A 17,337-nucleotide genomic window follows, 5' to 3' on the forward strand; every position below is an offset into this window, starting at 1 on the left:
AACCCACAACCGAATCGATTCATCAGTTTGGAGCTTTTGTTCATGATTAAAACCAGATTTCCGATCGTTTTAGCTTCTTAAATGTGAATATTTTCTTCGTTTCTTTGCTCCACATAACAAATAAATCATTAGAAGTGAATAGTTTTTGGTTTTTCGGACATGATAATTGAGAACAAAGTCATTTCATCAACATTTTCTGGACCTAACGATGACTCGATTAATAATAGACAGATTAATCGGTTATGAAAATACTAATAATACACTATCGTTACTATCATTTTGGTTTGTGGACCAAACGAGACATTGGAGAACATCATCATTTACTGGTTTGACAAAGTTTTTTGACATTTTCTGACATTTTCTGGACCAAACAATTTATCGATTACCAAAACAATCATAAGTTGCAGCTCTACTTTTGAATAATAGTGTTTGAGTCCTATGAAATATGATGCAATGTGGTTTATTTGACTCTATATGGGATTGTTCTGTAAATGTAAAACACATCTCTGTATATAACTGTGTGGTTTTAAACTGTGGCAAATGCTATGATTTTAATTCATTCCCTGTTAGTAGAAACCATGAAGGACACAAGTCGACTCTACTTTTAAATCCAATCAAATATCCATTAAACTTAAAAAAAACCAGTGTCAAATAAGTTCACAGACACCAAAGCTGATTATCAGCGAAGAACAGCAGTGTCGAGGAGTCGTAGTTGTTGTTTTTCCCTCCTCCTGCTCACAGGAAGTGATTTGTTTTTGTGTCAGGACGGACCAACACTGCACTAGTAAAGTGAGACAGCTGCAAACAGATGGGAGTATGACTGAAAACACACAAAAAGGAAGCGCCCACGGAGAGTTACAGGAGTGAAATATATCGCCGCTGCCTCGCGTCAGGGTCAGAGCAAGGACACGAGACAAAGAATGTCATGTCTGAGCTGCTAAATAACACCATAACTGGCTGTTATTTAACATTAAATCACGCTTATTTGGATTTGCAGCGATGGTCAATTTTTGCAATTTATTCCAAACAGTAATCAGTGATTTTTTCCCCTGGCAGAGAGCTGTGTTGTTCGCAGAAGTTATAAGCACAGGTGGACGCAATCAAATCAGCTCATTTAGCTTCTGCTCACAGTTAAACAAACACGCCATTAAAATATCAGCGACACCTGTTCTCGTCCTGCTGTGAACAAGGAAAAGCTTCTACTTTGGTGAGCTCTCTGCGATATTATTAACGTCTATGTACATTAAGGGGGGAAAAGTAGTATGGAAACTAGAGCTGAAACGATTAATCAACTAATAATTGATCTATTGTTGACTATTTGGATCGGTTTGAAGATTTTTTTCATGATTACAACAAGATTTCTGATTGTTTCAGCTTCTTAAATGAAGTGAATATTTTCTTTGTTTCTTTGCTTCAAATAACAAAGAAATCATTAAAACTTACGAAAATAATCGTTCGTTGCAGCTCTATATATCGTAAATAATTGACATGAATTTGAAGTTCTGTTAAAGAGGGGGTGGAGGTGAGGTCCAAAATCTTTTAAAGCATTTAAAATGTACTTGAAAGTAACGCAATCCTTACTTTCCCTAGTAACTAGTTACATTTGTAACGTGTAACTCTAACTAATTCTAACTAATTACTTTTTAAAGTCTTGATCTTGAGCTCAAGGGGTCATTTACTGTATCTGGTTAAATCATAGTAAACATGATGTCGCGCTCGTCTTTTTCTGGTCAGTCGTCATGGAAACACGTCATATGTTAATGTTGACGTTGTCAACGCGCCCAGCACTAACTAATACGTTAATTTTGCATCATAAATAGTATTATGAAGTATAATAATGTGATATCATGATGCGATATTGTGAACGGTTGTTTTTTTTTTTGCCCCTCTTGACCACACTAGCTGCTCATTGGCCCTCAAGTCATTTGACTTTGACCCCCCCTGCGCTAAATAAAAATAAAATAACATAAATAAAATAATCTACAAATGAATCGATGACTGAATAATGAGTTGCATATCTACAGGAGACACATGTGTTAACTTCCTCTCTTTCACAAACACCATCAGTGAGTGTTTGAACTGCGACGTTATTAATGGCGTGCGTCTCGGCTGTCGTAAACATCTCCCAGCAGCACTCGGTGCAGAGGCAGAGGCACAGTGACGCCCTCCACTTAAGTAGCCTGGAGATTTCCACAGAGCATGTTTTCCTGCAGTGACTCCACGGTCTCTGTATCTCCTGACCACAAAAACCGCTCTATAAATCCTTCCTCCATCCTCACTAGGACCAAATAACACTTCCTCTGTCTCTCTCTGTGTATCTTTACCTCCCTCCCTCCCTCGCTCCCTCCCTCCATCTGCTCGGGGTGAAGGTTTGTCTTGATTAGAGGACTCTGTTGGCTGCCTCTTTTATCACTCCCTGTGCAGAAAGGCGCAAACTGGCAGTGGGCAAATGAAAGCCCTCTATCTCCTTCTTGTGCTCAACTCCCACCTCGCTAACCCCCTTCCTCTGTCCCCTTCCCTTCTCTACCTTGTGTTATTCCTTCTCCTTACCTTTGCTTTTATTCATCTCATATTCCGTCTGTACTTTATTTTTTTTCTGCACCCACTTGCGTGTTTTTGCTCATACATTTCCTGTCTGGGCCATTTCCTGTTCATTCTTTCTTTACCTTTTATTGAGTTATTCTCTCTCATCCTGTTGGTGGAGTGGATTGTTGTCGTCTTTGCTGTTGTGTTTCAAATAAAGCCATTAACGACCCAATCTACACTTCAATTATACCCGTTTTATCACGTACGCAGTCACGCGTGAAGCCATCTCTGGTTCATTTTGACTGTTATATTCAAAAAGGGCAGTAGATCATCTGCATTATAGGAGAGCTGCAACTAACTTTGTTTGTCAAACCTGGAAATGATGATGTACTTGAATGATTTCTTTATTATGTGGAGCAATGAAACGAAGCAAATATTCACATTTTAGAATGTTTTAATCATGAAAAAAGCTTCAAACCATTGAATCGATGATCAAAATAGTTTAGATTTTAGATTAATTTAGTGATCGATTAATCGTTTTAGCTCGAGCTGCAACTAATCATTATTTTCGTAATCAATTAGTCGTTTAGTCCATAAAATGTTAAAAAAAATTTGATGTGTTTGTCAAACCTGGAAATGACGATGTTCTTAAATGAGAATTTGTGAATAGATTCATTAACTTCAAAAATCTATTTATTTATTTTTTTGTTTGTTTTTATTTTGAAAAACCACACAAAACACCACTTTGTGTTACTTCTGGGAGAGAAAGGACAGCTAGCCTACGTTTTTATTTATGCTAAAGTTATTTTTTTGTACACTAATTAAGTTTTTATTTGTTTTGAATGATTAAATGTTAAAGTTTGCCTTTGTGTGATTACGTCATTGGAATAAGTTTATTTAAAAATCACATTATCTTATACAAACTGTATTGTTTTGATGCCATAATTTGCCTTAAAACACTATCTCTATTGTTATTGTTATTTTGTTGTTGTTGTAAGGTGACCTTGAGTGTCATGAAAGGCGCCTCCAAATATAATGCATTATTATTATTATTACTATGCATTGTATCAATTTTTGAATCGAGAATCGTTTGAATCGAGAATCGTTTGAATCGAGAATCGTATGAATCGAGAATCGTTTGAATCGAGAATCGTTTGAATCGAGAATAGTTTGAATCGAGAATAGTTTGAATCGAGAATCGTTTGAATTAATAATAGATGACTCTTTTCAGCTGTAGAATATGGACAGACTGGTGACTTTTTGAGTTCATATGTAAGTCAGTGTCTGCTCCCGTATGGTTTATTAGTGTCTGTCTCTCTCCGTAATACAAAGAGAATTGACACAAATACACAAGCACATTCACCCTTTTATGAGATTTCACTTCAGTGTCACCTTCAGATGTGACATGTGACTGGAACGCTGTAAAAGTCATAACAAGCCGCCGCATGGAGCCTTTATTTACCTCAGTGAAAAGGGTTCACCAAGGGTTTTTGAAAATTATTATTATTATTAGAGCTGCTGCGTATAATTTGTGCTGACAGACTTGTCGGTCGGTTTTTATTACTAACAGGGACAGAATTTACTGCTGTTCGACTATAAAATGGATCAAATGTGCTCAAATCTGTAAGGAGCTCAAAAGGCATGCGCATGTTATTTATATTTATAGAGTTGAAACAATGAATCAATTATTAAATTAATCGTAAATTAATTTGATAATAATTAATCGGTTGAAGCTTTTTTGTTTCAGCTTCTTAAATGTGAATATTTTCTTTGTTTCTTTGCGCCACAGAACAAAGAAATCATTCAAGGTACATTATGCATTATTATTCGCAATAAAAAAATCATGTTTTGGCATGTGGCGCCACCTTCCGCTGTCTACCAATCATTGCAGTCAGTAGAGTCTCAGCGGCTGAGCAACCACGGGTTGCACGTTACGTCTGAGCTACAATGGTTTGGACAAAGCGAAACCTAAAAGACCTTGGTATTTTCAATTTAAGTGTAGTAACCGTTTTTGGCCACATTCTTACATATTACTAAATTAATTGTCAACTATTTTGGTTATCAATTAATCGGTTTGAAGCTTTTTTTCATGATTAAAACAAGATTTCTGATTGTTTTAGCTTCTTAAATGTGCGACTTGGCAGAGAATTTTCTTTGTTTCTTTGCTCCACATAACAAAGAAATCATTAAAGGTGCATTATGTAATAAATCTAAAGCAACTAGCCATAAAATCCTCCTCCTAACAAACTGAACTCTCCAACAACAACAGTACAGCTAAAATATTTGCATTAAAAAAAATCATGTTTTGGCATGTGGCGCCACTTACCGCCATCTACCAATCATTGCAGTCAGTAGAGTCTCAGCTGCCGAGCAACCGCGGGTTGCCAGTTACGTCTGAGCTACACAGGTTTTTTTTAGAAAGCGAAACATAAAAGACCTCTGTATTTTCAATTTCAGTGTAGTAACCATATTTGGCCACATTCTTACATATAGCGCCTTTTAAAACTGATTTTGGTTTGTGGACAAAAACAAAGATATTCGAGAACGTCGTCATTTCCAGGTTTGACAAACAGATTAATTGATTACGAAAACAATAGTTGCAGCTCTAGTTATTTAGGATCTCTAAACGACGACTACGCTACTTACCACTACCGATTAGCTTCAATAATGCAAAGGGTATTGCTGTAACGCTCGCATGAGGCATTTCCTGGTAATTAGTTTGTTAGCCGTCGAACACAATAGCATAAAATGGAATTATAATGGTATTCAGAAGAATGAAATAAGGCCGTATATTGATCACCTGACATATTGACAAACAGACAGCAGCAAATGCGGCGGTGACGCACGTTGCAATTATGTTCGCCCGCTAAGTTAAAGATTTTGTGTTGGAGCGTGCCCGGATATTGAGCCTGTTGTCAGCAGACGCAGGGCTGCAGGTCCCTCGCAGAGCACGTATCTTTGCAAATGTTTCTCTTTCTTCAACAGACGAGGCTTTATTATTTATAGATTATTGTGTTTTTTTTTTTTTTACACGGCCGCAGCAAATATTGCGCCAGAAAACCTTGCAGGTGAAACTGGATTAACGAATCCCTTTTAAAGTTGATTAGGACTCGGTGTAAGTGGATTTGAAAAACACTTGGAAGCCCTAAAAAAAAGCTATTATCCGCTCTCCATTCAAGCAGATGTATTGTCATGAAGGATGAGCCACAAATAGACTTCAGTAAACAACAGTCCAACATCTCCACGCTCCTAATAACCGCACAGGCGTGATTAGCTACTTCTGAGTGACGGCGGATTCGTCCATATGCTTCATGACAGCACCGTAGTCCGTCAAAAGCTGCGAGTTGAAGTCCAAAGTGTTCTGACTGGACATTGTTGTAAATTATGGATGACTCCTTTTTACCCTGCAGCTTTAGGTTCATGCAGAGAATCTCCCCCGTGTTATTCTGTCAGTCAGATCTGCTCTTTGCTGTGGACCATACCACACTGTGATGCATGGACGGAAGACAGGCCTGTGGATTTGTACTGCTATCAAAAGTCTGAGCAGGTATTAGGGGCTTTTGTTTGTTTGTTTGTCTGTTTGTTTGTGTGAGCGCGAGCAGACGTCTAAATAGATATTTTGTTAGAGCTGCTCGTGTTTGAGTTTGATCACAGTGGGGAGGATTCAATAATACATTTGTATAGTGCTCTTCTATCAAAGGGCTTTACCGTTAATCGGTGTTGGAAATGTCACTTTAAAAAAGTAATTAGTTACAGTTACTTCTCCCAAAAAGTACACTACCGTTCAAAAGTTTGGGGTCATTTAGAAATGCCCTTATTTTTGAAGGAAAACACTTTTTTTTCAATGAATATAACATGAAATGAATCAGAAATACACTCTATTCTAGCTGCAAACGTCTGGTTTTTAATGGAATGTGTACATAGGTGTATAGAGGCCCATTTCCAGTGTTCTAATAGTACATTGTATTTGCTAATGGTGTTAGAAGGCTTTTGGATGATTAGAAAACCCTTGAAAACCCTTGTGCAATGATGTTAGCACAGCTGAAAACAGTTTTATTATATTTGTATTATTATTATTTCTAATCTTGTCAATGTCTTGACTATATTTTCTATTCATTTTGCAACTCTTGATGAACAAAAGTCTGACTTTTCATGGAAAACACAACAAAAATAGTATAGGTGACCCCAGACTGAAATTAGTAACTGAATTAGTTAAGAATTAAGTAACTCATTAGGTAATAAGGTAACTATTGCGTTACTTTCAAGTAGATTTTAAATGCTCAAAGAATTTGGATCTCACCTCCACCCCCTAATGAACAGAACTTAAAATCCATGTTCATGTTCAATTATTATTGCATCGTTTTGTCCACAAACCAAAATGATTCAGTTTAAATGATTTCTTTGTTATGTGGAGCAAAGAAACAAAAACAATATTCACATTTAAGAAGCTAAAACAATCAGGAATCTTGTTTTAATCATGAAAAAAGCTTCAAATCGATGATCGAAATAGTTGACGATTCATTTAATAATTGATTAATTGTTCCAGCTCTAATGATAAATCCGAATATTATCATGAAATTAAGACAATACAACTACAGACAACTATATTAATGTTGCTGTGGGACGAAGTGAGACTAACATACTGGCTTAGACCAAATAAAAATCAAGCTTCAGTTGTTTTGATTCCATTTCGTGGAAGCCCGTGGCGCTGAAAGATGTTTCATTAGACGCCGGCGACGTGGAGAAGCACTTTTGTCCAGGAGCCTGTGTTACTGTATGTCCGACAGCCACGCGGGAGCAAGAGCGTTTAAAATTTTATAAGTAAGAAGAAGTAGCAATAAAGTCGTTTTGATGCGGTCACATCTCAAGAGTCTGAGAGTAAAGGTCCTCTTTTTAGTCCTGGTATCAGACGCTCTATACATTATTTGTATGCTGCGTCTGTCTGCAAACCTGACTGAGGGAGTGTGTGTGTCTCTGTGTGTGTGTGTGTGTGTGTGTGTGTCTGCACCTTCTATGGCAAACGGCTTCCCCACAGTGAGCAGCTTGCATTCTGCGTCAATGGAGACCTCAAAGTCCAGCAGCGCTTTGTCCATGATGAATGCGTCCAGGGTAGGAGGATCTGTCCTTCAAAACACCAACACACAAACACAAACACACAAACGGGAACGAGAGAGAGAGACGTTAATTACACACAATTAACAATTTACCCAAATTCTCCCAGACACTCCTGCAGCAAAGGCTGTATTTTGGGCTGTCATCGCACTCATTTATGTCATTTCTATAGGAGGACGAACTGTATTCTGGACCGTGTAAACACATACATCATTAGCTAAAGCGAGCAGCCTCTGTGGCTGCCTGATAAGGCGTTATATACACTGCTGAAAGACTCCCACGCACCACTCATATCGATCCAATTGACCTTAAGTGACCTGTAATTATAGACCGCTCCTCTGCGAGCAGCCACCACTGATCACGTTTGGCTAGAGGATAAAGTTTCAGGGACACACTGGATTATAGTAAACACACCTATACACACCGACAGACAGGCGAAAGAAGATGTAGACCCCAGAAATGTATAAATCAGCATATTGCATTTTAATGTTGCACGGATAAATGCAACCCGAAAACTAGAAAAGCACTCGGAGAGCGCAGACCTCCGCCAAAGGCAGCTCGGTGCCTACAAAATACACACTGCTGACAGCGAGTGTTGTAACCAGTGATAGCGTGGAGGGATCACACCCAAAATTTAATCACTTGTTCCTGGTCCCATTGCGGACATTTCCTGAACATTTCGTCCAAATTCATCCGTGACTTTTTGAGTTATGTTGCTAACTAACAGACAAACAAACTCTGGTGAAAACATACAACTAGAAAAGCACTAGGAGAGCGCAGACCTCTGCCAAGGCAGCTTGGTGTCTACAAAATAGCGATAAAAATAGTGGTACCGTCTACAAATTGAAACACTTGTTCCTGGTCCCATTGCGGACATTTCCTGAACATTTCATCCAAAACCGTCTGCGACTTTTCAAGTTATGTTGCTAACTAATGGCCAAACAAACTCCCGCGAAGACATAAACTCTTTGGGCGAAGGTAACTAGAAAAGCACTCGGAGAGCGAAGACATCCGCCAAGTAGAAAAACACTTAGATAGCGCAGACCTCCGCCAAGGCAGCTCAGTGCCTGCAAAATAGCGATAAAAATAGTGATACCGTCTACAAATTTAATCACTTATTCATGGTCCCATTGCAGACATTTCCTGAACATTTCATCCAAATCCGTCTGTGACTTTTCGAGTTAGGTTGCTAACTAACAGACAAACAAACTCCCGGGAAGACATAAACTCTTTGGGTGCGAAGGTAACTAGAAAAGCACTCGGAGAGCGCAGACCTCCGCCAAGGCAGCTCAGTGGCTAAAAAATATTGCTAAAAATAGTCATAGCGTCTACGGATCACGCCCAAAATCTAATAACTTGTTCCTGGTCCTGTTGCGGGCCATTTCCTGAACATTTCATCCAAATCCGTCTGCGACTTTTCGAGTTATGTTGCTAACTAACGGCCAAACAAACTCCCGCGAAGACATAAACTCTTTGGGTGAAGGTAACTAGAAAAGCACTCGGAGAGCGAAGACATCCGCCAAGTAGAAAAGCACTTGGACAGCGCAGACCTCCGCCAAGGCAGCTCAGTGCCTACAAAATATTGATGAAAATAGTCATAGCGTCTACGGATCACGCCCAAAACTTGTTCCTGGTCCCGTTGCGGACCATTTCTTGAAAATTTCATCCAAATCCGTCCGTGACTTTTCGAGTTATGTTGCTAACAAACAAACAAACTCCTCCATTTATCCTTGTGCAAACCAGACAATAATGTCCCCACTAAGATAGGCTTCTAGGTTGTCTATGCACCAGACTCATCAAATTAATAGCGAGACTTCTTCGTATGCAGGTCGTTTTGCGGCTAATCAAAAGGTTGACTTTACAAAGTCTTTGCTCAGGCTGCAGGAAAGTGTGTTTTTCTCTGTGGACCGATCAAATATCAGGCGCAGGAGGAGAGGACAGAGAGTTCTTCTTCTGGGGGGATGGAGCGAGGGTTGGGAAGTTTTCCTGATGCCTGCATGGCCCTGGAAAAGAATGTGTGTGTGTGTGTGTGTGTGTGTGTGTGTGTGTGTGTGTGTGTGTGTGTGTGTGTGTGTGTGTGTGTGTGTGTGTGTGTGTGTGTGTGTGTGTGTGTGTGTGTGTGTGTGTGTGTGTGTGTGTGTGTGTGTGTGTGTGTGTGTGTGTGTGTGTGTGTGTGTGTAAAACAGTGTCTGTTTTAAGGCATGCATTATTTCCTCCGAGTGCAGCTGCATGTGTCGCCCTCAGAGTTCTCTCTCTCTCCAGGAGGAAGATTTTTTTTTAAATTTTTCCTTCCCCCTCTCTAAGATATGAGAGCAGTATTGAGGTCGATAGTTCTGCCAACATGGTATTTTATTGCCTGAGTCTGGTTCCCTGCACTGCTGTGACTTCACTTCTGCCTTTGCCATGCTTGCAAACAAACTCCCAACCTTCATCTTTTCTGTTCTCATCCTCTTTCTCTGAACAAGCGCTTTGCATCAACCCCCCCCCCCCCCCCCACTTGAATTACTAAGTCAGCACATGCACTATCGCAGCATCTCTGCTGCTGCTGCTGCTGCTCTGTTAAGTAGGCACCATGTCTAAGGAGAGCACAGCAGCATGTTTTCCACGATCTGAATCTGTTCTCTTCATTCATATATCATGTCCGGACTCTACATGGTGTAAAACTACTTACTAATTTTAGCTTTTTTTTAATTTTCCAGGCCAGCGTTGTGCACAGAGAGCTCCTTAAGTCGTCCAAGAAAGTGTTATCTTTTTTAAATGTAGTGCACACAACACAAGATATAATGTATATATGTATGTATATGTATATATGTATATTTGTGTATATGTATATATATATATATATATATATATATATATATATATATATATATATATATATATATATATATATATATGTGTGTGTATATATGTATATATATATATATGTGTGTGTGTGTATATATATGTATCCATAATAAATATAATATAATATATAAAAAATATATAAGTATAATAAGTATTACGATTAAAGAAATATATGTATATAATATATATACTCCACCATTAAAAACTAATTTCCCTCCTGATTAGACACAGATGTTTTAGCATCAGGGAGGGCAACGTATTCCTGAAAATAGATCACCTCTGCAGACTTAGCATAGCTAATGTATTCACGTGTATGTTATCGTTAGCGAAAACGTGACCTCGCAAACCGATGTTCTCTCTAAAGTCTGCATAATTTTATTATAACAATTAAGACGTCAGGCAATTAATGCTCCCGGGTTATAAGGTTATAAACGCAGGCATGTAATGCCTTTATTATGCATAATATATCTACGCAAAAAAATCACTTTAGGGTCTCCATAGTGTTAGGCTAGATTATTAGGGTCTGAGCGCATGCAGTGCATACCGTAACTGAAGGAGTTATTATTATTATGGTCTGTTTGTGGAACAAAATTGTGTTTTTAACAAGTCTGACAGTGGTTTTGTGTCTGTATGTGTACATTTTGAAGGCACTACTCGTGCTGCTGTAACATGAAAGGAGATTGTGTGGCGTAAAATTTTGACCTTTCAGATCAAATCATCCATTAGTATCCGTTTGTGTGTTGAGATAAAGTGACAAACATAATCCAGCGGGAGTTACTACAATGAGATTTAATTGAAATGTTTTCTTGGCTATTAGCTTTGCAGCCTAGCACCTCCCCCCCTCCTCCTCAGAACCATGTGATGCCACATTAAACAGGAGTGACCCGGTGCTTATGTGTTTTTCAGCCTGGATTCGGGGAACATTAATAAGCCAGATGGAACACGCTGACACCGTGGCACCTCATCCTATCCGAGGAGTGTGATTACTGTCTGACGTGTGACACAAAAATGAAAAGCCTTCATAATAACGAGCGTAATTATCCAGACAACAAACACACGGACGAGAACCGGGAAGCTGACACTGGCGACGCAAAAGGAAAATTGTTTAAATTGTTGCTGTCGTCTACAATTACTGCCACAAAGAGACCGTCTCACACTGCTACTGCTTAGCGTAGTAGAGAAGGTGGAGATTCGCTATGTGTGAGGTAAGGACATATCTGCACTGCTCAGACAATCGGAGAATAAAAATGCCGATTTACTGGCCTGAAAAACCAGGTTATATGATAAAACTCATATAGACGAAAACCATGCTTACACAATTGCCTCATTTTGAACTTAAAGACCTTTACTTTATTCTTTGGCGACTTACAATTATCTTAAAGTACATTTTATATTTTCCCAACGCTCAAATGTGTTTTTTAACGCGCTGCGATGCATCTCCATTACAGTTTTATGCATTATGTTAAGCACTTCCAATTGCTTTTCTTGCTTTCAACTGCTCTCTATTCATGTTTGACGTCTGATGCAACCGTTGCATTCTAACGCTCAACTCTTCTCACAGACACGCCTCAAACATATGATTTCACCTCACCTTAACCCTGTGCCAGAGATGTGTGTGGATGGAGTAAAAACTAATGCAAATGCAGTGTTAAGTAAAGTGATCTTTATCTCTGTGTAATGGCTTAGACAACACGAGGAAAAGAAAACCGCCGAACTAAACATGTTGCTATTATTCAGGATCAAAGAAATTTGTCTAAGTAGAAAAATCAGAACAGCTGAGAATGTTTAATTGATACAAACATGAAGCGACAAAATGTTGGCAGATTTTTCGCTATCGAGTTGGGTACACAGGCACTAAATGAACGAGTGGCTTTTAGAAGTCTCGTCCAAATCCAACTTTCCATGGCTAGTAAATCGGGAAATGTTGTGAAAAGCCTCTAATGGCTGTAAATCTGGCCATGTTTGCTCTTGTTGGAAGAAACACACATTCAACAAAACAGACAGACACATTTAAGTATACGGGAGGTCTTTTCACAGAGGCCAACTAATGACGTGCTTCCATTAGCGCGTTATTTTGCCTTTCCATTAGCGATTAGCGAGTCAGGAGCAAGACGTCGTACGCAAGAATCCAAGCCGAGCAATGCCGAACTGTAGATCAGTTAAAAAGACTTAACAATCCTAAAAAACGTGGGCTAATCTCCAACAATTACCAGGGAAATGTCTAAAATCACAATATTTAACACAGGAGTCTGGTGTTTATCGGTTCTGGAGGAAGTACTGAGCAAATAGTTTTAATGAACCGATTCTAAAGATTCAGTTACACTGAAAACAACTGCTTTTTTGTTTTTAACAATTGCGTCAGTAATCACTGGTTTCAAGAGTATATGTGAGGTGTTTTCATGGAGGGCGAACTAATGACGTCCTTCCGCTAGCGCATGATTTTGCTTTTCCATTAGCAATTAGCGAGTCACGAGCAAGACGTCCGACACAAGAATCAAAGCCGTGGCTTAATTTCCAACAATTACCAGGGAAAATGTTTAAAATCTCAATATTTAACAGTGGAGTCTGGTGTGTTTAGCGATAGCGCTGCTAGCATCGCAAACCCTGCCGCTGTATTTCAGACAGAGTCTGAGAAGTAGTTTTAATTAACTTATTCTGATGATTCAGTTACACTGAAAACAACTGCTTTTTGTTTACAACTGCGTCACTAATCACCAATTCAGGAGTATATGTGAGGTGTTTTCATGGAGGGCGAACTAATGACGTCCTTCCGCTAGCGCGTGATTTTGCTTTTCCATTAGCAATTAGCGAGTCGCGAGCAAGACGTCCGACAGTTACACTGAAAACAACTGCTTTTTGTTTACAACTGCGTCACTAATCACTCGTTTCATGCAGCCGCGCAGTGATGACTCCGCCCACAACCTAAACCGTGCCGTGCTAGGACATAGGTGGTAAAACAGGGTATTTTATATATATATGTGTGTGTGTGTGTTGCATGCACTTACTTTAACATATGAACCCCCTCTGGCGTGGTGGGCTGGTTGAAGCGCCGCATGTAGTCGTGCATCTCCGGGAAACTCTTCTTCATGTAGTCCTCGGCACTGCTTTCTCTCACCGTGCCGAAACGAAAGCCCAGCGAAGGGTGGTGTAGCTGGGGACGAGATGCATGACGGATGATTAAAAAGAGATGATGAATATATTAAATTCAATGAAGCCCTGAATTCCCAACAGGGTTTAAGGATATGGAAAGTGATAATCCTTTGCAAACAAGTCCGCTCTTTACTCATTAGCTCGTCGCTTGTATAAGATTAGCGGCTCTGACACGCATGCAGATTCAACTTTATGTCCTTTTTTATGCGTTCGCAGAGAGCCCGACCTTCTCGTCGTGGATCCCCGAGACCTGCTCAAAGGTCTTCTCCCCGACCATGACGGCGGCGAGGTTGGCGGTGTAACTGGACAGCACCAGCAGGCAGAAGATGGCCCAGAGGTTCATCAGGAAGCGGCCGGTCCAACATTTGGGAGTCTGCGGAGTGTAAATAACAACAAGGTTTGTACCAGAAGATAAGCTAATAAGCTGAAACGAAACTGTGTTATGGACACAATCCAAGGCTCTCAAACTCCCTCCCTATCCTCCTCAAAAACGTCTGATTGCAAACCGCAGAACACAGGGTTAAGTGAAAATAATCAAATCTGAGGGCCAAATCAGAAAAACTCTTTCCATGAAATTGCTCGCCTCGAGGCACGACTCCACCTGAAGACTGGAGTTCATTAATACTGTATATTAAACCAATTAAAACCTACTTAACAGTTGAATAAAGATGAATTTGGAGTTGTTGGGAAGGCTTGGTGATTAACGACACGTTAATTATACAACGGTGTTTGTTTCCCATTATGGAGAGGGTGGTGTTGAAATCTTGGAGGATGGCAGGCACATTAAAAACACTCATTCCTATTATATAACGTATAATATATGTTTTCCCTTGATGTTTCTGCAGAGCGGTGCTTTAGTGATGAAGATAACGATCAAGTGTCCTTCGTCGTCCAGTGTCGGCCTGTGTTCTTTTTGAAGGTAAGCAAATTTTCAATTTGTGCTTACGAGCTTTTTTTTTTTCAAAATAAAACCGACTTTGTTCTCGGTTCCCTCGACGCTGTTGATACTCAGATCGATATTTCCGTATAACTAACTGGCTACGTGGTTGTTGTTGTTGTTTTTTCTTTTTTTCCCCCTCTGTCTTAAGCTGACAGATGTGAAGTAAGATCTATTCTACACGATGTAAGTACACACTCGGTTGCTTTGGCCAAAGCGGCGTTAAATATAGAAATAGGGAAAACTTAAATGTACTGAATGAATACAAAAGAAGTGCACTTTAGCAGCCTGCTATGAAATTACAGCACTACTCAAAATGAATGCATTATTGTACTATAATGAGCACATACCTATGTATATATTATCAGTTATATATATATTTTTGGGCTTCGTGAATGTTTGTTTAAAAAATGAAATACACGTATATTTGCAGTAACCTGTGGTTTTGGCCATAAAAACGATAATGTTTCTGTTTAAAAGCAGGTGAGATGAGACGGTAAATAAGTCATTAGAGCAAAATATTACTCATGGAGTGCTTATATAATTCAGTGTGTTGAAATCCCAGCAGTTTCAAGTAACATTAGAGCACAATTTTGCACATCGGATTAATCGTTTGGTTCATAAAATGTCAGAAAACGTTGATCAGTCTTTGTCAAACCTGGAAATGACAATGTTCTCTAACGTCTTTGTTTTGTCCACAAACCAAAATTATTCACTTTTGAACGATTTTCTTGTTATGTGGAGCAAAGAAACAAAGAGAATATTCACATTGAAGGAGCTAAAACGGTCAGAAATCATGTTTTAATCATGAATAATCGATTAATTAATCTATCTGAGTGCTCCAATGCGGCGTATGGAGTTCAGAAAAAGGTGCTCAAGGACGTCGTCGCGGGTCGCGGCGCCGCTAATGAACACAAAATGTTTAAATGACACTTTCCTCCTGTTTTGCGAGGGTCAAACCTGTGACCTTGCCTTTGTGGTGAAAGTCCGTCTTAATTACTTGGCCTCTGTTCCGCTAAAGTAATTTGCTCAGCTTAGGGGACAAAGCGTGATTATGTGCTTAAAGAAGTATTGTTAGGAGGGGCACACTCATTGAGCACGACAGGTAAAGGCTGGAATAATTTAAGCAAATGACTTTTTATATATTTCTTTTCTCTTTTTGTCGCTGAATGTGCTGCCGGGAAATAACCTAAGGTATCATAATGATGGAGTTTTGCAGAGAAGAGAAAGAAAGAGCAGGCGAACGCATTTGTTTTCCACCAATGCTGTTATTAGAAAACCGTGAACGCGTCGAGATCAGTCAAAGCTGATGTGTTTCTGCAGAATGCCGCGACATTTACATCAAAATAATATGAGATCTTTTGTTTCCGCTGCTGTTTTTTGAAAGAAAAGTGAGCGATTTTTCATCTTTGTTTCACACTTTGCATAAATATAAGACTCTGACGCTCGTTTGTCCCTGTCTCACGCTGACCTTTGCCCACTCGCTCGGCCTCTCTCCTTCACATGCCCGCCTCCATGTTACCTTCAATTCTCCTAAGGCTTATACCCACTTACCCTTTCAACCTCACCTCGCCGTCTCTCTGTCAGACGCCCCATTATCCTCTATTTTGAAGCCCATTTCTTGATTTGCGCTCCACCCTCTTTCCCTTGCCTTCTTGTTTTCAACTTCGCGCCTGACTACTTATGGGAGCTGACCTCAACTCACTTCCATTCCCCTCCCCTTACATCCATCCCCATCGTGCTCGCCGTAACTCCTTCAATCTCTGTCAGCCCACTTACCCTTTCCCCTCTCATACAGAGAGTATGTGCATTATCCTCTCTCCATCGTCTTCCCCTACAACGTCTGTTATATATAGTCTTTCCGATAGTTCATCCTCTCCCCCACCTTAAATAATCCCACTTTATCACGCACCTTGGTGGCAACGGTGCGTCCGAAGAGTATGGCGTAGCAGAGGTTGAGGGCGGACGAGTAGGAGAACACGCGTAGCCGGTTCCTGCCGTGCGGCGTCATGCCAAAGGGGCTGTTCCACTCGTAGAGCGTGAGGAAGAGCGCGGTGAGGTGCAGCGTGACGAAGATGCCCACCCACATGGACCAGTGGAGAGGCCACATGAAGGCGCCGATGGGAGCCGCGGTGTCCCTGCTGCGGACCTGACAAATGAATGGAAGGTCAATGCACTGCAACATTGGTAGATGATACATTACAGTATGTTATTATTATACATTCATAGTCTCCTGATGCGCTGATGAAGTCTGCAAATGGCTTGGTTTGTGAATGTTACAGTGAGTAGTAGAGTGTTTTGGGTAAAATTGTAATTCTTTGTGAATGGTTGAAGTGTTTTCTGAAATATTGAAGTGTTTTCTGCAATGTTGATATTCAGGGCCACCAAAATAAACCTCGGAATGAAGCAGTGTTAGTTTCCAAATGTACAACACTGAGGAAACATAAAATAGTGGCCCTTTTCCCGCTATGGTCCTAGCTCTCCTAGCCTAGGCACAGCACAGTGGGCGGAGTCATCGCTGCACCGCTGCATGAAACTGCCGCGACTTTGTTTTACACGCAACACAAACGAGTGACTTGTAAACCAGTTGTTTTTAGTGTAACTGAAACTCATTAGAATCAATACTTCCTCCATGACCGATAAACACCAGACTCCTGTGTTGAATATTGAGATTTAAGACATTTCCCTGGTAATTTTTGTAGATCAAGCGACATTTTTTAGGATTATTAAGTAATTTTAACGGATCTACAGTTCGGCATTGTTCG

At 40.0% G+C, this 17,337-nt stretch overlaps 1 protein-coding gene across 1 annotated transcript in view; it reads right to left on the minus strand.

The window, feature by feature from the left end:
• Positions 1-17,337, minus strand: part of grin3ba (glutamate receptor, ionotropic, N-methyl-D-aspartate 3Ba) — a gene marked incomplete at both ends in the record, with an annotated part of 94,491 nt that overhangs the window by 12,218 nt on the left and 64,936 nt on the right. Inside the window, 4 exons of the mRNA XM_083892209.1 lie at positions 7,535-7,650; positions 13,491-13,636; positions 13,862-14,008; positions 16,485-16,721. Of these exons, the coding sequence (XP_083748335.1) occupies positions 7,535-7,650; positions 13,491-13,636; positions 13,862-14,008; positions 16,485-16,721 (646 nt within the window). The remainder of the gene's footprint in view (positions 1-7,534; positions 7,651-13,490; positions 13,637-13,861; positions 14,009-16,484; positions 16,722-17,337) is intronic.

This window comes from Microchirus variegatus, assembly GCF_963457635.1.
Source record: "Microchirus variegatus genome assembly, chromosome: 7".
Taxonomy (NCBI): domain Eukaryota; kingdom Metazoa; phylum Chordata; class Actinopteri; order Pleuronectiformes; family Soleidae; genus Microchirus; species Microchirus variegatus.